Below are 26,739 nucleotides of genomic sequence, written 5' to 3' on the forward strand. Positions count from 1 at the left end.
CCTACACTGATGATGTCAGACCCTATTGGTTAGAGCTGCCCACCAAGCCCTCTTTTCACTCAGTTTTCCTTTACCTTTCTCTCTATGTACTTTTGCTATGTCTTTATCATCCTTTCTAAACAACCTGGAGTCCTTTACCTGCTTTGTGGAGTGTCTGTTTTTGCATTTTCATCTTCTAAATGTTTTATTTTCTTGTCCACTTTACATGCTCAGACACATATTCTACACTGCCCACCACAGTAAAACTCCTTGCTCTTTCTTCTTATCTTCCTACCTCTTCCTGTTCTGCAGACATCCAGTGGCAACCACACTTCCTTCCTACATGTTTGCTTCACAACCCCTACTAATTCTTTGTTCAAAATTCTATATTCTCTGGTTCTGTTCTCCATGTGCCTCAGTCACTTTACTTCACCACCTCCTGCTTTGCCTCTTATCTATTCACCCAGCCCAGCCTTGTTTACACCAGCCTCTCTCTAGCACTCCTTCTCTTCACCCACCCCCTGTATTTCCTTCACAAGAAACTTGGTTTGCCCCTTAACCAACATGCAATGTTGCTTAGTTTGGGTGTTCTTTCAGTTTTTTTAGTTTATAATAACCAACAATTGTAAGATGGCTTCAGGAAGCTTCCCCATTCTACCCAGACAGTCTGAGAACATGATTTCCACTGTTAGAGACATTCCTCTTTTGACACACTGCAAGCTGCACACAGTGCTAATCGGTGGCTCATTTCTCAACTTGCTATCACTGCTCGCCTGACAGAGCCCGTCAAATTGGAAGAGTAACTGTTTATTAACAAAAGAGTAGATGAATCTAGTCAACTAATGCCTGTCCCACTACTCTGGTACTCAGAAGATTATGACTCGAAGCATGGTAAATGACCCTAGCTTAAACCTGCAACATCTGTAGTATTTTGGATTATTGTTTCAAACCTGGGCTGGAATGGTGATGCAGTGGTTTGCACTGGGGCCCTGAGTTCAATTCCTGGGCTACGATCTGAGTGGAGTCTGTATGTTCTCCTTGTGTTTGCGTGGGTTTCTTCCGGGTGCTCCAGTTTCCTCCCACAGTCCAAAAACATGTTATTGTTATTAGGCAATGTTAATGTTGGGCAAAATTGACCCTGGTGTGAATGAGTATGTTTGTGTCCATGTGTATCCTGTAAAGGACTGGCATCCTATCCAGGTTGAATCTTAACTTTCTCCTGTTGCTTGGCAGAATGGGCTCCAGCTCCCTCTGTGACCCTGTCCTGGATAAAGCAATTAGATAATGGATGTTACATAGTTGAATATATTTAATCGTTTAGTTAATGGTAGACTGATCTTTTAATATCATGTTTTCTTCTCTAATTTGAATTGAGAATTGAAAAATACATATGTGCATGTGTACAGTATATGGTTGGAAGAGACACTTTTAAAATGTAAATTAAGGAGTTAAATATTAGGTTAACGATACATTAACACAATATTATTTAATTAAATGTTAGAACTTTCAAAGCTGTTTCAGCATTTTTTTTTAGTTTGTAGTATCCTTGTAATTAATTTAATTATTGAAATATGCTGCTGTCTCATTTTGTAATTATAGAAGCTAAGAAGATACTCCTTGTTAGTTTCTCTAGTACTTCTCAGATGCACAATTAACAACCAAGATAGGGGCATAAAGGATAAAAAAAGTTAAAATGCTAAACAGCTGTTGGGTGTCCTGTTTAAATCTGCTAATTATAAACCCAGTGGGTTTCCCCTCCTCCATCTGTCTTGTAGGACACTTAATTAGTGTCTATTATAACTGATTGATGAAAGTACTCTGCAAACCTGTGACCACGTTGTTGGGCTCAAAGAGTTTTTATTTTGGACTAAAACTAAAGAAAGGTACCTGACTTCCAAAACCCGATGCTTTGCTTTGATTTTTTTTAAGTGTTATTCTAGGGAAGGGCAAATTTAATTTCATGTGGCAGGGGTGTATAATAGGTATTTCATACAATCAGTATCCAGAGGCAATCCTACAAACATCACGTACACAACACATACTGTAAGCAGGCTGGATTAACTTGATAAGTGAAAATATGTATATGTGTAAGGTCATTTTGGCTTTTTCTTTGACATTAATACTTTATTCTTCCAACAAACCAGGATATAATCTCTGATGCCTCACACAAACTGATCTAAACATGATGTTGTGCTCTGCACTGCAAGGTAAACATTGGTTTAAAATTAGCCTCAGTCTCTTACAGCATTTTACTTCTTGTTTAATAATAATGAAGGTCATGCAAATTAAGATGACAATATACCTCATCAGAAGTTGTGCTGTTGCCATGTGTAATCTCCACTTGCTAGACTCTGTGATCACTACTTTGATAGAAGTGGTTTAATCAGGGTGTTGGGTGCTTCTTGCCTTACTTATAGAATGCATTTTGCTTTAAGCTGGGAACACAGTGGGGTTGGTTTATTTTCCTAAGGGCTCATGCCGTGCAAAGAGTTTTTTTTTTACAAAACAATCCGATTCAGGGGGCTGCCAGCTTCCCAGGATCTGAGCTCAAAGCTTCTAAGGTTTTTATGGGCCACTAGAATCAGTTAAATGGTTAAAAAGGAGAGGTCACTGACCTCTGGTGTGGTGCTGGGCTGATAGGGCACTGTGGGCTCCTCAACACAATTACTTTTCACTCTTCAAGGATCACAAAGCATTGAACAGGTCAGCTTCCATTGGACCTGTCAGAGGCAAAGATCTATGGAGACCCACTTCACAAGTTTTATTCATTTTAATTAAATTTGCAGTTCATTTCAAGATGATGCCTCACAACATTCTTAATGTATAAAGTTAAAAAAGGGTGACATTTTGATTGCTTAAAACTTGCACATTGTATTTTCTACAGCCATCTTTGCACAGATAGTTATTCACCAAATATTTTGGTATTCTTTAACCTGTCATTATATTCTAAATACATTTACAGTACAGTAGAAACCGGCTGATTAAGCACCCGTTTGCAGCACTGTAAAGCTGCATAAGTAAGGACTGAGCCCTTTTCTGACTTTTTGTCTAGACCTAACTGATGGAGCAGTTCTGATTTTGAATTCAATCAACATTTATGCCTAAAAAAAGGCGCACAGCTGCAAAAATATCAATGTTTTTTTTCCCAGTAAATTGTTTATTTTTCTCTCCAAAATAAAATATAAGAAAGGTAAAAAGGTTCCAGAAACACCAGAGAAAAGCCTCACGTCCATCCACCATTCCTCTCAGTGGTCCTTCTTTTCAGGCACCTAACTAAGGTCTCCTAAAACACAAAGAGCTACAGTGCAATGGAACCCCCAGGCAACAGGGTCAGCAGCACTCCAAGACTCCATCATCCCCCATGCCTGCACCATGGGTCCTAGCAGCTACAAGTTCCATATAAATCATATCGAGCTGGGTGATGTCAAGGGAGGTAATACTGAGAATCTCAGTACAGCACCACCAACAGTTTAGATGCAGTCAGACCAACCAGCCAGATCTGTTTCAGCCTCTGTGAGAGGCCCAGATTAGAGTCACCATCCGGCAAGAGTAGTAATTAAGCCTTCTTGTTGAAAGAGTGACAAGGCTTTATCTCCTTGTTTTGTATGACAGATATGCATCTACATTCCTAAAGCTGGTGAGAGTCATAAAAACACTTACCTAGTTTATAATCACATTTTCACAAAAGTGAAAATAAACATTAGTTGGCTGCGGCAAAGCATCGTATAAATCTTTGTCCTACTTATATTGTATGTGAAATCAGGCCTGAAATACTGTAGTTATGAACATAAATCTACCTTAGATGTCTCTTTTATTTGATTACATATTATTTGCATAAATACTCAATAGCAGCATTCATCAATCAGTAATGGACTGGTTATATTGAAATATATATTCCACGTATTGTATGCTGTGCTTTAAGAATAATTAACAGTTTCTTTATAGATTTCTTTCATCTCCTATCCAAAGAATTGGGTCAAGGTTTATTTTAATTACTGCAGGTCTACAAAATGAGCTGGGGTTCACAAAGAACTACAAGTTTCCACTGTTTCTTTTTGAAAAGGGGATGATATATGCCTTTGTACTATTTCACTTTGTAACTCTTTGTGTAAAGGAATTAGCAAGACAATGCTCACAAGTGACTGAATCCAGCTCATTGCATCAGAGTGATGGCCATAAGAGCAACCCCATTTTGTCATCTAGCTTTTGAACACAGAGAGGACAATTTTGAAACTATATGACTTTAGGTCCAAGTCCACAATGGCTAGAATCAAACCCAAGGCTGTGTGGCACTGTGCTTCCCAATTGCTACCCAATTATTAATAATATCCAGTCATTCATTTTCCAAAGACATCCCAAATGTTTGCAATTTCCCTCATGGGATTGATAAAGTATTTATCTATCAAAGATTTTTATTTATAGGAGGTGATCTACTTCATCTACCACAGAAATGGAGCTCCCACACAGGTGACACTTGGCCAATATTATGCGCCAACAGCCCAGATTAGGTTACTTTTATTAAGGGGGAGCTTTGGGTAAGTCACACTGGAATGGAAAATGTTGTACAATACACAACTCTTTTAAAGCTAAAGTGTCAAACAAGAACAAACTTTGTTCACTCAATGTAAATGAGGTTTTTTTTCTTCTCCCTATTTGGCAAAAGGATTTAGCCGACTCCACACTGCATTGTTATTGGTGTAGCTCACGTACCAATTCGATTTTTTCACTGTACTTAGGGAGAAGCAAGGTGTTAAACCCATTCCAGTGAAGGCTTTAGTGAGAAGCTCAGTGTTAAATGCACACTTTAAATAGAACATTGTAGCTCACGTCTTTCAAACTCCCTCCATCAGCCTCTATTGAAATTTGGAATAGAGTTTCTCATTCACTGGTTTTGGGCTGCCTCTTTAATTTTCTGAATTAATCAGTATTCACTGGAAAAATCAGTTGTTTACTCTTCAAAACTTTTCCTTTAAGCCTAAAGCTACAAGGTGCTCAAGGAGATAACATTGTTGAACTCTAGCCTCATCGTGGATTTGTTATTGTGTATAAACACATGCCTCAATGACATCTTCTCTGGAATGAAAAGCCTCATTTAAATACTTTTCCAGCCATGGCTAAAACATGGATCTCTTGTTTGCTTATTCCATAGCCTTTAAAGGTCTTCTTAGTGAAAGGTTTGTTTCTTCTGCTTAAGAGGCAATTGCTTGGGATTGGCAAAATATAATTTGAGCTAGTTCTGTCTGTGGACAGCCAATCATCTATGTACCTTTCTTGCATATCCAGAAGGGTCTTGTCAAGGATTTGAGTATAAGGCACCACAAAAGATTCAGCTGCTTCTGTGCTTGTTTTGTAAACTGGGCTTAAATTGTCGTACACATCCTGATTTGATCTACATTATTGATCCTTTTCTTCCTACTCTTACCACTTCCTGTTGGTGATCCCCAGAAAACCTGTATTGCCTGAAGAGGCATTATTTTTGCATCCTTCTCAATGCTGTCACTTTCTAAATAATTAACATGAGCCCTCAAGGATAAAACGAAGGACAATGGTTAAATAAACACAAGATGATGATACTTAAGATAAGGTAATGGATGTTCCATCAATTTTTTGATCCCAGTGAGGGCAGCAGCTTTTATTGATCACATATTAATTAAATGTAAATCTACACTGTATACACATCTTTAGAACTAATCCTAATGATGTTCCTGTTAAAATGTTTTTTTGTTAAATCAGTAGGTTTTTTTATTTGCACAACTATTAGAGTTCAACAGAAAGTTCCACCTCAAAGTGCTTTACTATGCTTCTGCAAATGGTAAAACTGTCTGAAAATCCTGGTCATATCACTTTCACGGGAATGTCTTGATACAATAAACTAGCCAGAGTAGATACTCTGTTACTGATTGCTACACTGCCCATGGAAATGTAAAATGTATTTTTTGTTGCATACAACTCCATACAATTCAATTTGTTCACAGAAATATCGTCACGTCCACCTGCAACCGTATTCTATTCCGTAAATGATCTCCCACTAAACAGACCACAGCTATGGGTAATTCCAGCAAGCGCCAGTGCACTGATCAATTATCCAATCACGACACCACACCCTCCACTTACCCGGGATATTTAAACCCTCATTACCCTCAGGTCTAGGCTCGGTCTTCACATCTACCCTTGGAGCTCCTACCTCGCCATTTTCTATTGAGTTATTCTCTTTCTGATTAAAACTCTGGTCTTGGAAATTCTTCCTTTGTCCTTCGACTCCGACTTTAGCCCAGCGACTTGGATATTTAGCCTTCCATCCCCTCTGACTGAAATGCTGGTCTTCAATACTCTACCTTCGTCCCTCGACTCCAACTTCAGCCCAGTGATTTGGATAAGTAGCCATCGTTCTCCTCTCCCTTTCTTCCTTTGTCCCGATGTCCTGAAACTCTCAGAACAACGCACAGGGTCCTTCCTCTACCTCGTGGACACAAAATGCATTACAAATATAGCAATATATAATTCATACAATCAAACTCAATAGCTGTGAAGAACAGTACTAAACTACCATGTCATTTTTCATCCATGTTGTTAATTGACATATTTTGAACAATAAAATTCAGTCTTGTACAAGAAACATAATGTAGTTATAAACATGTTTATTCAAATGTTTATTTCAGCATTTAAACCAAGTAGCTGTAGGTCTTCAGAATTCAGAGTATGATCAGTAAGTGTATTGATTTAGAACTAAAATATTCTGCTTTCCCTGTTATGAGATAAATAGACTTCAAAGAAAATATACTTTACCTGTGTGAAGCATAAGGTGAGGTCCTTAAGGTATTTTTAATTCCAACAAGGAAGTGTCATATCAAAACAGAACAATACAATAGCACGTGTTGTGAACAGAGCTTCTCCTGGAGCCATTAAGGGCTTGTGCAATGCGATTTTAAGTATGAAAATATCCAGTAAAAGATTTAAGGCAATGAATTTAGCTATAAATTATTTCATTAAGGTGAGAACCAGAGCAATATGACTGAAATGCTTCTTCTTGATCAAACACAGGGAGTTATGAAGTCAACATGATTTATGTACTACATTATATTCGAGAATACCTGTGTGGTGATATGCAATTTCTATTGCAGGAATTCCAGCAAACACTGGAGAGTTTTTAGCACTGCCTCAAAATATGTATTTGCCTGTTTCTGAGAAAGACATATAAGGAGAGAAAGACTAAATGGTGCAAGTGCCGTTGCTGTCAGAGTCTGGTATTCTTGGAATCTGGATTTTTGGAGAAAGTTGGTCTCTTTTAGTAAAGACACAAGTAAGCACCAAACTGGGCTCACAATCTGGAAAGAAGGTTCTGAGCCCCATTTTCTAGCCAAACAGCCATCCCAAATATGCTAAAAGTTGTTCCATTATGGGCATGGTTAGGTCACTGTGCTTTTGACCTTCAGATAATTCCCAAGAATAAATATCTTTCTTTCATGGCTTTTCCTACTTGTTTAAATAGATTATCCAGCATATCATCATCACAATAAACATAGGAACATTACACATTCTATCTGATTTAGTAGCTTGATGCACGAACCCTGTGATGTCATTTCTGAAAAATTCTAATCAGTACCTATAATATGCCTGGGCAGTTTCTTTCATCTGCCCTCCCTCTATTCTTTGTGTAGGAATGCCTTTAGTTCTCAGTACTCAAAGAACATCCACTTAATTCCCATGTGCATTCTCTGTCCCTGGTCTATGCTAAATCTGAAACAGAGGTTTTGTTGACTTTGTCAGCCACTTTTCAAAGGTTTGAATGCGGCAATAAAATCTCCCAAATTTCACTTTTATTCAGTCTTAAAAATAACATTTTAAACCATTCATAATCAGCAAATTTTTCACTCCTTGGAGTGAACTCAATTGTCATTTCTGAGCTCCTTCTGCAGTCACAGAGGAAAATTATTAATTTTCAGACAGAATTAAAAAAGCAGACTATTTTGCTTCCATTGTGTCATTTGGCGCAAGTTTTTCTTTCCAATCTATCTACAGATTAATTATTCACAGTAAAATATTTTGACAGTTCATTTTATTATGTTAAGATTTACAGTACAAGGACATACAGTATTTCCTTTGTTCTTTGTATCTTCCTAGTAAAAATGTTGATATTTGAAATTAGAAAATGGAATTCTCATCTTAAAAATAGGGTAACACATTTAGTTTTTATGAAATGGATACCTTTTTAAACTTATTGCACCATGCATCAATATCATATAACATGTATATAAAAACCCATACTCATTGGGAAATCTGATTAATGTTTCTTTTTTCAATTATAAGCAGTTTGACACTTAGGAGCAAACAAAGACAAGGAAAGGAGTTTTATTAACTGCCTCATGACAAGGCAAGGTCATCTTTCTATATGTGAAAATAAACCAATCATCATCCAGATGTGCTTTGCCACAAAAATAATTGATCTGTGCTCTGTCCCTGAGTCTCATCCCCCTTCTGGAACATTTATCTATTGAAAATACACAATTTTCAACTCGTGAAATTTAAAGAGAGAACATAACTGCTTATATATGGTTTAATTCATTGGAACTACTGTACACATAACTATCACCATGTGATTGTGTCTACAGCCTACAGACAAATTACACATACTTTCCCTTATGAAAATGTTAATTATCTAATTTTCCAACTGTTTACTCAATTTGACTATTGCTTTGGCAAAACGGGTTTCAAGTCTAGTTGAAAAACCCACAGGTAATCATGAAAATCAATAACCCTGACCACAGACTGCCTCAGTTTTAAGTCAGATTAAAATGTGCTGTGAAGCCAAAGTTTAATGGTTTAATTCTGGCTCTGCAAATAGCTAACGGGAAAGCACCCATACTGTGATTGCATGGGGCTTTCACAGCCCAGCATGACCAGTGGGAAAAGGATAATGGATTCCCTGCCAGAGATCACTACATGCTACACTGTGAAAAAAAACAGAGAAGCCAGATTCTTATCTCTGAGATAAGTTTGGCAAATATGGGATCCTTAAACAGAAGCTAGCCTCACAGAGGAGATATTGTCCGGACTTCCCAAATTTCAAATTGTATTGCCTTCTGTATATATCTAAAGTTATACAGAAGGCTGAAATTATTTAAAGTGTGTTTATTATACATGCTCCTCCTTTGCCATCTATGTTCTGGGTTTCTGTGCGTTTTCACTTTGTTATTTTCCATGCCTTCATTGCTCATACATGTCCCAGAGAGAACAAAAAGCATTTTAAAGGAGCCTGTGAGTATTTAGATTTGTGATTCAGTGCATGTAATTTAATTTATACATGTAAATGTATGCTGATCCCGGAGAAAAACATCTGACAACGCCACAGGGATTACAAGATCAACAAAACTTTGCAAAAGAAATGTGCCACATTTCTACATATTTATAGCATAACACAAAATAACTTAAGCATAAGAACCTGCTGTTATCTTTAGGGAAAGAAAAACAATGATTATTTAAACTTTCAGTAGCATAAAAGTTGGTAGTGAGCTTGTCTCATTTGAATGACAGTTGACAAACTCTGACTTGGTGGAGCAGTCTTGGAGCACTTCATCCTGTCTGTAGAACAGCTATGCAGTTGTGAAAAGAGGAAGCAGACCGCTTCAGCGAGTACTATGTGAATACTATGCATTTGAGCCCGGAGTGCCACACATGCTTGTCTTTTTTGTAGTCATCTAATCTTGAAAACAGGTCTAGAGTCAGGGACCAGGGCCACCTATAAATTCTCCTGGGTTCTAATCAGATCTTGACCTCTTTGAAAGCTACAGACCCTTGTTTCCAGCAAAGAGGCTTTAGAGAAACTGGACTCCCTTGTCTACAGATTGGAAGCCTGAATGAGCGCCTTGTTAAAGCAAGATTGTAAGTCTCCAGCACAGCGTTCTCCCCTGTCAGCCAATGTTCGCCTGGCTTTCTTATTTCCATTTTTTTTTTGTCTGATATCTTCAGCAGTTCAGCAGGTGGTCCTGGGAAGCTCTTTCACTTCTCCAGGAACACACAGATTGAAAATGAATTCCCAGCAGGTAAATACTGGATTTTAAGGGGTAGGGGGTGCAGAAGGGGGGGTGGAGTGACCGCGCCGCACAGCACACACGAGGACTGTGAAACCATCTGGCCGTGACCACAATCCACTTACCAGAGCCACCCACTTGTATTGCAGCATTCCACACAGTCAGAAAAACTCACAATTTGGAAGAAGAAGTAGTTTAAAAGTAGGAAAAATTGAATAAAGGCCACATAGAGAGTGAAACTTTCAGATCAATATCATATCTCACCTAAAGGCCAATTTTAGCCAAAGCTAATTGCATTGATATAGCATTTTCCATTGAAGTGAAGAAAGTAATCTCAAAATGCAACACTATGAGTGTAATAGCACATACAAGGTTCAGTGACTGCAGCTGGAAAACCTGGGAGCTGTTATAGGCTAAGTTAAAACTCTCTTTGTTCCACTACTGCACTGTTCAGACTTCATCGTGATTTGTTATCTCCAGTGAAAGAGTCAAAATGGTATTTCTTGAAAATATCAAATAATTTTTGTTGTTTTTAATTTTGTTTTTTTAAAAGATACTCTCTTTGAAGAAATACATTCAAATTCTGATGTCAGTACAGCTTTTCTGCATTTTAATATTTGAATTGTAAAATCTTAGATGCAGATGTCACCTTTCAAAAAATATAACTATCATAGTAGCATAAATCTCAAAGTCATAATTGCAGATGATACACATTATTTGAGTAGTTTGGTCAGATATAATAAATGTGATGTAGAAACAAAATGTTTTATAGGTTGTTTGGTATAACTTGCCTAGCTGAGGGAACAGCAGATTAGCCGTACGGATAAGACTGACGGAACATCCCCTCACTTTCACAAGAAATGAGCCAGGGAGCTGCTGAAAGGGTGAAGATTGGGTGACAGGAGTGGTGGAAGATCTGCAAGGTGAGATAAAAATATATATATCAACCTCATATTTGTTAGTGTCTCAGAAAACAAGTGCTTTGGTGTTATAATGAGGCCATTCCAACCACCTTTAAAATTACTGAAACACTAAAAAAAGCAAAAGTCCAAATATTTTGTTTGTTTTATGTTGCAGTCTTGTCTTTTAGATAGTTCAGTGTAACAGTAAATAGGAACCACTTCACGGTGGACATAATGATCTCCTCCTAATTGACTGTTAAGTGGTAATTAAATCTGCCATCTTTGAATTCTAAGACAAAATAGCATTAAACAAGCCATGCACTTTAATGCAGCGAGGATAAGTGACTACACTGAGATTAGGTTAAAACTGATGCGGTTCCTGCTGAATTTGTTTCTCTTTTACAAGATAGATCTACTTTTGCCTTTTTCTGGTTTTATGCCTTAACTCAGTCCACATCAAGTAATACGTACGACTTAAGTGCATAACTGAATAGAAAAGTGAATGATTGTGAATTATTATACAATCTACTATTTCTGGTTGTTATAACTGGGTCCACAAACACCATCCATTCAGCTTAACCTTAGGAAAACACCACTGGGCACATGATCGTTTTGTGGACTGCCGCTCTGCAATCATCTCAGCATGCCTACTAGAGAAGAGAAGACAGACAATGAGAAGTGGAAACATGAGAACATATTGTGTGCAGCCACTGCTGGTTGGCAGATTGGTTGGTTGAAGGATAGCACTGAGCAATTTAGGGGCTTGGATGATAATTTCAGTCTATGAATAGCTAAATCTAAAGTTCATATTCGAACATTCTGCAGTTTCTATAGAACATCCCATCATTTTGCAGATGAATCAGATATTGCTGTCTTTTGACTTTGAGTTCAATTAGGTTTTTCATTTCAGTTGCCCCTTGGATAAAAGTTCTCCTCACCAAGAGCACCTTAGTGAGGTGTGAGTTTTTCATCTGAGACAAGAGTTATGCTTCACCACCAGTTGTTGCTGAAGGAGGTGTGGCTGGTATGGTTCAAACAGACTCTGTATAACAGGTTTGAGAGTGTTAGAACTTGTGCCACTGTAACAAAAGGCCTGTTCAGGGAATGTTAGCAAACCAGGCAGGCAAGAAAATCCACCTCCTTATTAAACTAATTTATACTTAATGAACAGTGTACATGAGAGTTAAGCAAGGTATGTTTAAAACAACTGACTGAGGGAGCATTCTCTCTCTTTGGTGTACACATACAGTACCTGTATTTTTAATGTCCTTTTTATAGGCAAGAGGACCTTTTGTAGTCATTGAGATTTTTAAGCACTTAATCACAAAATCTTAAGGAATTTAAAAAATGCTTGTTAAACTTTTGGACTGTACAGCACTGCTTGCTTGCAGGGCAAAGTCTGAACTTAGCAAGCAGTGAACAAGAAATTATGAAACCGCATCTAAATTAGAAGCTTGTTGAGAAGTTCCTTTAAGGTTTGCATTGAGCAACAATAAATTATTCCCTTTAGTTACTATGGTAAATTTACCACAGGATATTCACACTCTTTTTCCAAGGTTTTATTGTGGTTTGACCACATCTTTTCTAAAGCTTCAACACTGACTTAATCAGGTTTTATATATAAATGGATTGTACAGTCTATATTAAACTACATTAATTGTTGATACTGTTAAGTAGTTTTTAAATTCAGAAATGTCTAAAAGTAGAGCCAGCTGAAAGGATTTTTTACTATGGGACCAAGTTAAAGCAAAGTAAATACATATTTTACCTAGTGATGTATTTTTAGCCTGTGAAAATACACAGTACAACCCCAAAAGCTGTACACAATTATATGCCATTTCTGAGTTTTTTACATGGATATAACTAGTACACAGATATTTAGTTGTCTGGTATTAACACATTGTCATTTTTTTGCATAGCTGATTGTTTTAAACAGTTCCTGATATTCTTAAATACCCTTAGGATCATTGGGATACGGTTCCAACTCATTGCATAAAGTGCAAGGTTCCGTCCGGTCAGGGATATGTTTGCAAAGTTCGCCATCACATTTATTAAGAAACCCATAATTATTTTCTTGGTGTCAGCAAACCTTCCTCAAAGGGACACCATTCTGCTTTTAAAAAAAATAATTCAAAAGATACATTCTTCTTACTTTTTCTCTTTGATTTCAGTGAGCCTGGAAAATTGCACAGAAAAAAAGCAACAACTGAGCCAGACCTCAAGCCAGCGCCCTTAAAACACTGGCAATTAATTTACGCTTCCTAATTTCCTTATTTGCATTATTATGTCAACTTTCCTATGTATCTACAGATAGCTTTTATTTGTTTTGTGAAACTGATCTATTGCATACAAATTCCTGAGGACTGTCCACCACTAGGAAACCAATAGTCATGTTCATAGTATGTGCAGAAATATTTAGACTAATCACACCATTAACAAAAAGCTATTGTAAGTAAGAATAAAAGCAATGTAGCATTGGTAGTTATATTAAAGGCAGAGTTCTTCAATCAGAAGTATGACTGATAGACCCTGTTAGCTCTAAAATGTAGTTTGTGTATATTGCATTTATTAGCTGGAGGGTAATAAGCCTAGTGAAAACAAATACAGGGAAATGCTAAAAGTAGTTTTCATAGGTGCTAAGGTAGTTTTGGCTCTGGACTTGTAACTGGAACTGTGAGTTCAAATACCAGGTGAGTCACTGCTGTTGTACCCTTGAGCAAGACAGTGCACTCGGATTGCTCTAATAAATATTTAACTCTATCAGTGGGTACAAATATAAGTCACTTTGGATAAAACCAACTGCCAAACAAATTAATAAAAAATAATTATGCTTATAGCAGCTGTGGGTAAGTAGGTGTGTTATATATGGATGTACAAAACAGGCAGAGTACTAAGGATAGAGTCAATTCATAGGTTTAACATCCCATTCATTTTATTCTAGCTTATTTAAATAATTGCCAACACTTCTGGGAAAATAATGTTACAGAGCTATTTTGTAAAGAACATTAGGCAGATACACATTTTGAAAACAAAACTATGTTAAGGAGGGTTGTATATGTTCTGCAGTAGTAGGCTCCTCACGTTAATGAAAGAATGCAGTGCAGGAGAGACACAAATTAGTTCTCACTGTGCTACGATGTTAGTATCAGAAATTGAGCTATAAGTCGCAAAAATTCAAACCGTGAAACAGAACAGTAGTGTTGATGCTCAGTCCCAGTGAGCCATATTTGCATCAATAACTTTTAATACCAATTAGGTGGAGTTTGTTTTTGTGACATAAACCTTTATTCCTATGCTCCTAATATCCCTTTCATATCTTAGGGTGGTTCCAGATAATGGATTAAACCTTTTTTGTCTAACACTTGCAGTTATTAACAATACCTTGTCCCGCTATTTTCTGTGCTGTTATATATTTTTTTTTTTTTACTGATCTATCTTACAATGCTTTGGCTACTGTGTAACATTTGTTTAAGGCTACTGGACCGATCGATGTTGTAAATGAGAAATCATTCCTTTACGCAACTGCCTTTTACTGTATGTTTAAATGAAGAATTACTGCTCGATTATTATTTTACAAAACAAACTCCATGTAAAATGTAAAAATTTCAGTTGAACAGGTCAGCAGCGGGTATAGAAGCACTAGAATGAAGGCAATCCTTATTTGAAGGTGCAAAGATGTTTATAAAATTCATATTTCATTGGTAAATGCCACTCCAACAAAAGGAGGAGTCATACTTGAAAGACTTTGCTCCCCAGTCTGTTACAGAACATTTAGCCTGATTCATTCTCAAGACTATATGAAACAAAGAGAGCCGAAGACTTCACCTACAGTAAAGGATAAAACAAGAGGCATTACAGTTTTTAGGGATAATTAAAACTGGTTTTCCTAAATCATTAATTGATTTCAGGAGCTAAGCACTTACATGGCCATTTTTTTATACAAAGTGCAGATAATAATGAGTAAACTTTCATCATCATACCTTTCAAAATATAGCTTACTATTAAAAGCTTAAAAAAGTGTTTAGCGAAACTGGAAGCTCTCCTTGCTTTAAAATAAGACTCCATCCTTTAAGCAACTTTGTTCAGCGTGTACAATTGTAAAATTAATGTAGTAAAAAAATGTCCTGACTTTGGAAACAGGAATCCTCCAAAAAGAGACATTTCACAGCTGGCTGATGGAACTTAGAGCTGAAAATTGAAGAAGGGGCTTTATGAAATTTCATGTTCTCATTCATCCCCCACAGTTAACAGATAAAGGTTATGGTTGCCAAGGCGACTCAATAAAAAAGGCAACTGTTTGGCTTGGCTTGCCAAGTTCTAAAGAGCTATGCTTCACTAAAGCTGGGCGTAGATAAGATTATTTCAGTTACCCAATTATAGAACAAAAAGACAATAATTTACAGCATGCAATAAGTGAGAGAAAACAAATAAGTCCATAAAACTGCATAGAAATGCATACTCTAATAAGGTTTGTATTTAAAATAGTATTGCATATGTTATGGCACTGTTCTTTTTCATTATTCCTTAAAACTGTTAGGCTAATGCCAACATATTTGTTACCATATACATTCTTTCTGAAAAATTACATTATTGTGCAGTGTAGCTGTGCAATAGTTATTGTATTAAGTGGAAATGGCCCCGCATTTTTTATTAGAAAAAACAATTTAACTTCTTAAGAATTTAAGAACTTGAGAATTTAAGTTCAGCAAAGCAGTGCTTTTTATACTAAAATAACCTTACAATGAATGGAAGAAATAAAAAAATATGTAATAAGATATATGAATATGATTTATTTAGAATTTTAAAAATAAATTATTGAAAAGGGAAACGGTTCCTCTTCCTTTTATCACTTTAAGGGGGGTACATAAGGCAAGATTTCAGCATGGTAAATATTGCATGGCCAGTAAAAACCAAGACTGTAAATGAAAAAGAAAACAAGACTATTTATAGTAAAGAGAAAAACTCTCAAAGTTTATTAGCCATGAATTTCACATTGTGAAAAAAAACTCCACTTTTACAAAATAATATTAAACAGCAGTAGTCCACAAACAGAAGAAAAATAAAAACACCAATACATTGTCAGTTCGTGCACCAACATATTTTTGAAACTCATCTAACTCAGTCAGGGCAAAGACATTATTCATCTCTAATCGGTCTTACTCGGACAGGTGTCAGGCCTTGTGAAAAAAAAAACACTCACAATTACACTGGAAATGGAAGGCTGTCCTTTGTTAAGTGTTTCTAAGGCAACTCATGGACAAAATAGGAAGAACCCCCTTATCTGATGTCATGGTTTTGAAGTGCAGTGTGCTGTGAATTGCTTCTGGTTTCAAACAAGGGGTGTTGCAAATTTGGAGTGGCTGAACAGCATGCCAGAATTCCCACATCACGTCCATAAAACAGGGGTCCTCATGTGCATCCACCTGTTGGGAGCTGATATAGCCAGCCCACACACCGCAAGACGAAGTGTCATCACGTTCCAATTAGGTTCAACATCCTGTTTAGATGTTTTGGCATTTTTGTTCTACTATGTTAAAAACAATGTTATTTATGCTAAAGAAAATGGATTGAACAGCGAAAATCTGCAATGCAAGAGTTTGAAGGAAGACAGATGATGAAACATTTACCCAGCTACACAAAAAAACCCATCATCCAATTGTTTCTGAAAAAATTTCCACTTAATCGTTTAGAGAGCCAACTTTGGGTTTTAACATCACAGAGATGTTCATGAACCTCTTGGTACCAAACAAGTCCCAAATCCTCATCTTAGTTTATCTTATTACTTCAGTTTATTTTTTTCTCTGCACTCATAAGAGTTTAATGATGTCTGTGTTTAAATGTTTAAGTGCCTTGGAAAATATTCACACTTCACTGCCATTTACATTAGTAAAATTTATGTCAGACTTCTCTGTTGTTTTCCATACTTTCTTCACTTATTCTTCTACAAAACATCTTACAACAAAAAATACTCCCCGACTATTATTCACGTTCACCCCGAGTAATAAACTAGAGCAGAATGCATAGCTATGCGTGTAGCATATAGGCCTGAATACTTTAATGAAACAAACTGGAAGTCTCAATATAAATCATAGTGACATCAAGGCAAAAAGAGCCAGATGTGTTTATAAAATACGGAAAAAGTTTTCGTTATATTCTGATTACGTTTCTTTTCCTACAATAGAGCTTTTACTCAGCTTGATGCTTGATTCCCGTTTAGACATGATATGCATTGTAGGTTAGCCTTTTTTTTTCTTTTTGGTATAGGTGCAGTCAACATCAAGGAATAAACCAACACTGCTGCGACGCCAAAAGAATGTGGTTTTCTCAAGACAAAACATTCTGTGGCACTCATCATATGATGTACTCTATCAGAGAGTACCAGCCTCCAGTCCTGTACACTACTGGCAGTGAGCCACAAACTCATTCCCACCAAATGCCAGTCAAAAACTGCAATCTTATTTCCTCCTGCTGGAATCATCTGACTACTTCTTTTTTACTTCCCCATCACTCCTAAATATTCCTGCCAAACTGGACCTCATCTTCTACTGCAGGCAATGAATAAGCTTCCTTTTCTCCTTTCTAGACTATATTATGGTCTCAGTCATTACACTCTATGTTATCGTCATATCAATTAGTGGTTTCACCTCCTTTTCAGTTCACAAGTGGAGTACACATGTTCACAAGAGGTTAGATGGTTAGGGGGAGGTTAGATGCCATCAATGAACTGAGCTTTATTGAAGCAAGCACTAATCCTAGAAATTCTAGTCTAGGCCTTTTCTCATTTCTGAGTTAGTGCACCTTTCTCATTAGTTTCATCCTCAGACATGCTGTACAGCCCTGCTGCCTGCTGGCTTTGGAAAGCCACTTTTGACGATTAGAATCAGGCTTTTTCCGACTGGTGCCACTGAAGTTCCTGGCCTTGTAATCCTTCCATTTCCGACTGCTTGATTCCTGAGACACCCTAACAACCTCACATCCTCTCCTGGGTGGAGGCCTTGCCCTATGGCAAAGGGGACAGAGATAAGCGTTTCTTACAAAACTGCAGTTTGAACGTCCAAGACATCAAAAATGTGCAAAATGATTGAGCCCAGCCAAACAAAAAAAAAGGTGGCCATGCAATGTACTAAACAATCCTCTGGATGTTGTGTGTGAACACAAGCAGCAAAACAATAAATACAATGAACAGGAAAAAATATATTCTTATAATAAAAAAACAGAACTTGTATATAAATAAAAACACACATTAAAGCCAGTATTTTCAGACAAGCATTATGCTCTTTAAAAATGACCTTTATACTTTTTTTTACTATGGATTAGAACATTGGCCCCTTTCTGTCTTTCATGGTGTTTTAAAAACACTTGCTGGGCTTTGTCCCTTCAAACCATATAGCTCAGTCTCACAACGTCCACAATGAGATAATATTCTTGTCTGCTAGGAAGCAACAAAGATTCAGCTGTATCTTCACTCAAACTGACACTCCAGCGACGGGCAGACCTCTGCTTCCCCACAGCTGACGGCGGTGCTTCAAACTGTCACAATGCGAAGTGAAAGCCATTTCAAATCTCACGCACAAGCGGAAAAGTCAAGTCAATGGAAAATGCAAGCAACTTGGTCTGCAGCACTGAAAACCTCTGCGCCTTTTTTTCTTCTTTGTGGAGACTGATTACAGTTGACGTTAATCTTTGATTACAACAGCTTTTGCAAAAACACTGTTTTCGTTTGCGCACACGTAGACAATGCTGATGCCTCTAAAATGCCTAAAAGCATGTAAGAAACGTCCAGTTTGTGACACGGACATTCCGAGTGAAAACATCCTCTTCATTAACCCCACCCCCTCCCTCCCCTCACACACACACACACCCAGCCTTCAATTTCTTAGTTCATCCTTCATGCCAAATGGAAAAGTGCGCTTCTTCACAGTTGAAATCCAGCAGATGGGTTGCAAACACAGAAAAATCTGAGGAGACAAAAGAAAACAAAAATCGTTCAGCTCAATGTAGCTCATATTCTGCATACAGAAAAACAATGTGTTTATATAAAGTCCAATGTGTATAGCATGTGGCACAAAATGATTTCTCAAAAATATTAAGTGAATACAGAAAGTGAAGGCAGAATATAAAAGGAAGAAACTGATGGAGTATACACATTATCCCCTGTACTGCTGTAATAAGAAATAAACCACTCATTCACAGGGAATGAAACTCATTTCACCTCTGCCTTTCAACACCTAATGTTAATAGCAGCAGTTATAGATTTCAAATCTTTTCAAATTTCCTAAAAGGAATGGATTCCATTCTTTTTTCCAAACCACTATCCATAAATTGCATAGGCACATCTTAAGTGTCACAGACTTTCCCACTCTGTACACTCTTTTTTGATAGTTCATTTTTTCCACATTTGCACCCGTTACACAATCGAAAGGGTGGGGTGGGGTGGGGGGACTGACATTTCAGACATTACCTGAGCACAGGACTGTTCTATGCACAGCTATATTCTTTTGGCTCTCGACATGTGCACATATGCTGACATCAGGCATACCCCTTTGAATTCAACCTTCAATGCAGATGATTTCAAACCATTTTTTTTCTTCTAAATATTGGCAAATCCAATACTCCCACCAGCACTAAAAGAACTGTATAATGCACATGTCAAAATGTAATATTGTTTATAGTATTAAGCCTCCCCGTGTGGTCTGGGTTTAAAAAGAGATTTGTTTGCCTGCTACTCAAAGAACACAATGGGCATGCTTCCTCCTTGTGTCTCCCGCTTGGCTTTCTAAAGCACTGGTAATTTGGGGTAATAAAAATGATTTGCTATCTTTGGCAAAAGACTGAGTATCTGTCTCAAAGTTGCAAAGCAGGAATAGCAATTAGCAAACAATTTCCATTTCTAGCCTCCCTAGGGGAAAACAAAAGTGAACAAAAACACCCCTTCTGTTACACAAATAAAGGTAAATAAAGGTACCACAGAAATGACCTGCCATTACTTACCTACTAACAATGAGTGTAAATATACAGGGGTACGTTCAAGAACCTTGAAAGCCTGCCATCTCCAGAAAAAAAAAGCTTTTTTTTGATGAGGGAATGTGCTGGGGGGTGGTGGGTGGGTCAAAGCAATTGTTCTCTCAGACAGAGAAGAGCAAATGCCCCAAAATCAGCATTAAAACCGAAAGTCAATAGGAGCTATTTCCCATTCCTTTCCCTATTAACTAGCTTTCAGAGGAGAGGATAACAACATTGTTCTTTGGTCTCATTGTGGCCTCTAGCCACTGTTTTAAGAGAATTAATAGCCCCCACTAAAGGAACCACTGTTTTTAAATTTACTGTCAACCTAGGTGGGCAACATTCCAAATGCAAACTAATCTAGCAGTGGAATTCTAGCCCACATCCTTGGCATCCTCAAAAAGGAGTGCACATGCACATACAACCTATGGATCACGTATCCAAGTGTATTTTAGCTTACCAGTAAGTTGTGCAATTATCTTTGTTGTGCTTTGCCAAGGTGTTTTATAAAAAACATAGGATGTTACATTCTGATGTTTAAAAAATAAAAGCTATAAAACTATAAAGAAGGCAAGCTATATAAATGATCCAGAGGGCAAAAAGAAACTACATGGAAGTGCATTTAAAAACAAGAGCAGGAGACACTTCTTTACCCAAAGGGTTGTGGGAGACTGGAACAAGCTGTGTTGTTGAAGCTGGTTTCTCTCAAGAAAAGTTTGGATGAGATCCTGGTATCAATTATCTACTATCAAATGGGCTAGATTGTCAGAATGTTCTCCTCTTGATGGTAACCATTCTTAAATTAATAAATGTAGTATACGTAATAATATAGTAACATTATATACTCATAAATATAAGCAAAAAATGCAGCATGGACAGAAGGGTCTGGAATTATGATTATTTTTTTGGGAAAGAAAAGTGCCTTTATGAAGTAAAAGAAGAAAGAGCACCAATATTCTTTTAGTGTTTTAAATCCCAATTCCCAATTTCACATGTTATCACAACTGGCTTCACTTCAAAGGAGTGTGAAGAGAAAAACACGACTCTGTGGATAAACTTTGCAGACGAACGGTCTTAAAATAACCGTTTAGACTGCATTCTCAATCCCTCTCCTCTTCCACAATAGACACTGCGATTCTTCAAATCAGAAACAGACGTTAAAAATGCTGCCAAATGTGCTTCTATTCAGTCGGTTTACTATGATCAAACAGGGCGAAACAGGGCAGTGTGAAGACTGGTTGAGTTGGGAAGTAGCTTGGGCTGCTTGTCCAGTAAACCACCATTGCCAGCACAACAGGCAACCTGATCTGCTTTCTATCAGCCCAAAGCTGTCACTGTTCAGAAATCCTCTCTTTTTCCCCACATCAACTCCTACCCCAGCCTTTTCTCTAGCACAGCCGCCACCACCAGCCTGCACTTCAAGGACAAAGGGCTGCTAATTTGACTTCAAAATGAATCTATTAGAAAATTTCACTCAGTTGGTGGACCGTTAAAATTTTGTCAATAGTGGTCTTTCTACCCACGCTTAGGACATAAACAAATCAAAGGCAGGAGACTGATATTGTATTAATCTACCAGGGTGCTACGTCTGGCAAAAAATAGCTCACTTATTGCATATCTAATTGGCATTTTGATTAACCTCTGACTAACCCCTCTGTCTCATAATTCAGTGAACTCTTAATCCTCCAATAAATACAAACCAAATTGCAGGCAAGGCCTCTAGGGAATCTAAACTGATAGTGAATTTGTACCTTCAGTAGGAGTAAGCTTTGTTCTTCAGTGATGACCTGACTCATAAAGCGAAGCCATGAAGAATTTATCTTCCATGAATGAATGCAGTCAAGAGTGCTGCAGGCTATGCTGAATGAATCAACCTCAACTGAAACAAAAGGGGGACATCAAAATCTACTCTAACATTCCCTACACATTTCATAAAATGTGCAGCTTTTTAAACAAGTATTTCTGCTTTCTATGAGGCCACGGTAAGATAAAGAAAATCTACTGAGGAAATACAGATCTTGTGAGATGCTGCAGTTCTTTTTAAACGTGACTGAACGGTTTAAATTATCCAGGTATCAGACAGGTAAGATTAATTTCTGACCCCAATTAAAATGTGCATTGCTAAAGATCATATTTGACCATATATTGTCCACATACTTTGTATTTTTCTGTCCCCCTCAAAAATTGAGCAAACAATGAGCTGTAACATTTTATCTTATCAGTGATCCACATTCATCTCAATATTCGGTCTCAGTGCAATTTAATAAAGAATGCAATTCATTCTAAACCTTATATTAGAGAGGATAATATGTTACATTTAGAAAAAAACTGCTACCAGCTCTTTTCTAATTCTTAATAAGCCAGTAAAGGTGGGAGTATGACTCACTGTTACCAGATATAAATGTTCTAAATGTATGTTTTTATATAAAACTTGTTATCAAGAGGTAGTAATAATATTATGATGACCAAAATACCCTTTAATACAAAATAATCTTCATTTCCTACCTTTAAGCTTTCATGCCATATCTAAGCAGGAAGATGCTTCCAGGTGCTCACAAAAGCTGTTGGAATGAGTGAATACGGCACAGTGGTAATACTGTTCCACGTATCCAGTGTCGGGTCATAACAATCCAGAGTTTTGCATCTCTGCGTGCCAAAATAACCACCAACAACATAGAGTTTATTACCAGAAGCCACAGCTTGACAGCTCATGCGTTTTGCAGTCACATCACCTACTTTAGTCCACTGGTAGGTCTCACTGTTGAACTTGTACGCAGAGCATGCTGAGAATTCAGTGTCCCCTCCCATGACAAAAATCTGGTTGCCCAGCACAGCTGCAGCTGTATAGCGCCAGGGCTGTGGGCAGGTGGCTGGTACAGTCCATCTGTTCTCCAGTGGGTCATAGCACTGCACTTTGGGTAGCTTGTCATGGCTCACACTTGTCCCCCCAAAGGCAAATAGCTTCAGCTTGACGCTCACTACAGCCGCATTGCTCACCCCTTCTCTAAGAGGCGCCACCATCGTCCACTTGTTGATCGCTGGGTCATACTGCTCAACCTGCTTCAGCGACACAGACGGGGATGCTGGGAGGCACCCTGTGGCAGCTGTGTGTCCGCCTACCACATACAGACAGTGTTTAAGCTCAGCAGAGCCATGGCCAAACCTGGCAATAAGCATGGGGGCAGCCTTGGACCACTCTTCATGCAAGGTGTCATAGACCCAGACGTCTTTGGATACCCCATTTTCTGATCCACGGCCTCCTGTGACATAAACCTTGCAGCCAATGGCACAGGCACTGAATTCCTTACGAGGGCTGGGGATGTCAGCCTTCGGAATTATTTCTTTGGCTTTCTGATCCACCAGGTAGAGCTTATCACACATGAAGGTCTGGCCTCCTAACAGAAAGAGGGCATGACCAGTCTTCCGTGGCCGAGCACAAAGACTTGTGACCACACCATCATTCTGCAAGATCCTTAGCTTACAGCGAATAGCCTCGTCCACCAGTTCTTTGCTTTTAGGCTGCTTGTTAATAAGCTCTTCTGTGGAGACATTCTCCATCAGAAAGATAGCAGGCAGAAGGGCAAGACGGACTGTGCGCAACAGCTCTGGGAGAAAGTAGTGCCTCTTCTCCAGGTCGTAGTTCACCCAGTTTAGGGCAGACTCATAAACCAGTCTTTCATCCTCCGTCTCCAGCTCCTCGTGGGAGAGAAGCTTGACCAGCATGTCTTTTGGCAGCTGCAGAAAATCCTCCGTCTTGCAGATGGTGGGGAAGTTGCTAAGACACATTCCCCAAGAGAGCTCAAACAGCTTGGTGCACTGGTGGGCGTCTGACAGCAGCAGCATTCCCAGGCAGTTCGTAGGGTGCAGGTTCTTCTCCAGGAACTCGGCACACGCATCACGGATGTCCTGGAACTCCAGCATGTCTCCAGCCTCCAGCAGCGACTCTGCGTTCTCCTCGTTGATGATGACCCTCGAGGAGTAGGCATAGTCGAGCAGCAGCTCCAGCACCTCGGGGTGGATGGAGTCATGGAAGTTAACTTCACTGGCCTGGCTCTCCCTCAGCCCCCCACTGAACATAGCCTCGAAGTAGCGGCTGCAGGCAGCCAGGACAGCACGGTGACAAGGGAAAGAGCGGCTGCCAGCATGGAGAAGGACATCAGTGAAGAGCCTCTGCTGCCGGAGAGCATTCAGGTGCATGAGGACGCTATCAGCATAAGAGGACTTGTGGAACAGGTAGATATTCATGGAGCCTGTGCTGGCTCGGGACTTGCGATTCTCATGGACATAAACTGACATTTTCATTGAATCCTAAAAGGTAACCAAAAGACAGAAATGAAATTAGACCCACAACAATTTAAATACAATTCTCATACTTTCACAGCATTTTCAGGAAATTTCCTCCAAATAGACGCTGGACACTTTGTAAAAAAATTGGAAAGGCAGACGTGAAATATCTTTAAGCAGAGACTGCAGCAAAAGGGGTGATTACAGCAAGAAAAAAAATCTGTCAAAAGTATCTCTCTGTATGATGTAATCCTGAACAACCACCAGTAACCAGCTCTGATCTTTTCAAGTGCATGCGCCACATTGTAATCATTACCAGGTGCTCAAAAGCCGACGCCGATCCAAAAGACTTTTCACAAGAAGCCAACATTTGAATTTAGGATAATTGTGTGTTTCCTTATTCATACTATTCTTTCTAACGTCACCTATTTCCAGCTCGCTGTCAGCTTTGTCTGACAGGTTCAAGGAAGTTGCTCTGAGAATTTTAAGCTCCATAGCGGCGGAGGACAGACCTCATCATTTACAAGACAATAGTACACTTTTATTCTAGTAATAATTCCAGGGCCATCCTTTGGGATAATTAACAATATACATGTTTTTTCAAAGTAATCTGCAAGTGAAGCAAGTTACGTACGTCATAATTTGCGTAAAATTATAATATTGCTTTTTGGTTAGCAGTGTCGCATATATAAATGCGAAAGTGATCGATACTTTCTTTGGTTTAAGATTCTCATCACAGCTGTGACTTTTGTCCCTTGCTGTGAATTTAAATTTTCCCGTCTGTTCTTGTTGTTCATATATAGGCTATTACGTACGATTAATTTATAATATCGCTGTTGTATCAGGTGCAGCACAGATAATTTATTGATGGGGTTATAAGAAAATGTATCCTCTAGAGCAAATAAGAGTTTTAATATGCGGCAACGAATTGGTTATACACTTGTGCAATTATTTATATTACTATTTACATTATACAATTTTATCAACTAGTTGCCCGTTTTGCTGTCAACATAGCTCGATTCTAGAAAAGCTGGCCTCAGTGAGTGCTCCTGAAACCGAACAAATCCGTTTCAGTACTGACAATTTTAAAGGTAATTTCAAACAAACTAGAACTAAAGGTTATTCAAAAAAATTTTAGGTAAGTGGTTAACAACACTCATTTATTTCCTACCATGTGTTTCTGTTGTTTTTACTTGGGTACTATAATATTAATTCACTGGAAGTAAGATACTATTCTACCAGAAATGTTTCTGCCACAATTTTACTTTACGTGGCGTTTTCGTTTTTAACGCCAGAGACCATTATTACAAATGAACAATAACACACACCAAAGATGTTGTACTGGCATTAAATATATATATATATTTCTAACTCCTGCACGCTCAAAAACGTGTTAGCCTTTTAATTTGCTGTTAAACAGGAAAGCCAATTACGCGAGAAAAGAAATTCAGAGCCATAACATGTTTTGTCACACAATGTGTTGTATTGAAAGGTTTGTAACGCTGACATCAACACAAAATTGTGCCGTAGGAAATTTGCAAGTGATTTATGTTAATTCTGTCCTTTTTTTATTAATTTCAGACACTACAACCAATACGTTGTTTCAAGTAACTACGCGAACATATTTTACAGCTCTAAATGTAAAGACCATTCCAAACTATGTAGATTGGACTGTGAACAACATACTGATTATTGTGTAATTTAAACAAATATTTGATGTGGCGCTTTATCACAACTTTGTTATAATTTAGAAGAAAACTCAATCGGCTCTGCAATTGCTCAGTTACCAAACGTGTTGCTACCGGAAAGCAAACTTCCAAGCTTTCAGTCATTATACGCATTCAATTAAAAAGCTAGTCGACATTTTTAAATCTTACCTGTATGGATAACAGCAGGGGAAATTGCTTTTTTTATTTCTCAACCATGCCACTTCAGAAAAAAGATCCGGGTCTGGTGTAGTCTCCGTACTAGTCCAGCCTCCCTTTGCAATCAGGAAAGTCTGCCGGGAAGCTGGGATCTTCTCTATCCCTTTCGCTTCTTATGTTGAGTGTTGAGCTCTCTTCGTAGACCATCGAATTGACCAAAATCGGCGAAGTCGATACCGAAGTCCTTTGCCTTAAGGAAAGCTCTGGGTACAGTAGCTTAGGTCCAGCCGCTATTAACCACTTCACATTGAAGGCTGCATCAACGATCTCAGAGCACCATGTGTAACTCTGTGCGCTTGAAATCGACGGCAGTGTATTTGAACTGTTGTGAGGGAGGGACATTGTCTGGGGAAAGGAGGAGGGGGGATGCAAAGTAACAGGCAGCCAGACAGGGGGAGAACCATTACCCAGGATAAGAGGGTGGGAGAAATGCAGGCAAATTGAAGAGGGGGAGGAAAATTAACAGCGTTATTTCGATATTTACTCCTTGATGCATCACGTTGGTCAGACGCAAACATGTATATGCGCGGCTCTTGTTGTTAAGTGCAGACACCGTACTGTATGTTTAGGCTTTTATCTGATTCTCTTCTGATAATGAGATAAAAAAAGTATTTTTAT

At 38.3% G+C, this 26,739-nt stretch overlaps 1 protein-coding gene across 1 annotated transcript; it reads right to left on the bottom strand.

The window, feature by feature from the left end:
* Nucleotides 1-15,852: 15,852 nt before the first annotated feature.
* enc1 (ectodermal-neural cortex 1) lies at nt 15,853-26,508 on the bottom strand. Its single transcript, XM_088629168.1, has 3 exons — nt 26,074-26,508; nt 22,418-24,220; nt 15,853-18,867 (listed from the first exon to the last, which is right to left on the bottom strand). Exon 2 carries the CDS (start codon nt 24,212-24,214, stop codon nt 22,439-22,441), a length of 1,776 nt encoding a protein of 591 aa, XP_088485294.1. The 5' UTR covers nt 24,215-24,220; nt 26,074-26,508; the 3' UTR covers nt 15,853-18,867; nt 22,418-22,438.
* Nucleotides 26,509-26,739: the final 231 nt, after the last annotated feature.

Source organism: Lepisosteus platostomus, chromosome 4 (assembly GCF_059453375.1).
Source record: "Lepisosteus platostomus isolate fLepPlt1 chromosome 4, fLepPlt1.hap1, whole genome shotgun sequence".
Lineage (NCBI taxonomy): Eukaryota > Metazoa > Chordata > Actinopteri > Semionotiformes > Lepisosteidae > Lepisosteus > Lepisosteus platostomus.

Bases quoted from the DNA above. Each gene is read 5' to 3' on its own strand.
- enc1 (XM_088629168.1), bottom strand. From the start codon at position 24,214: ATGAAAATGTCAGTTTATGTCCATGAGAATCGCAAGTCCCGAGCCAGC.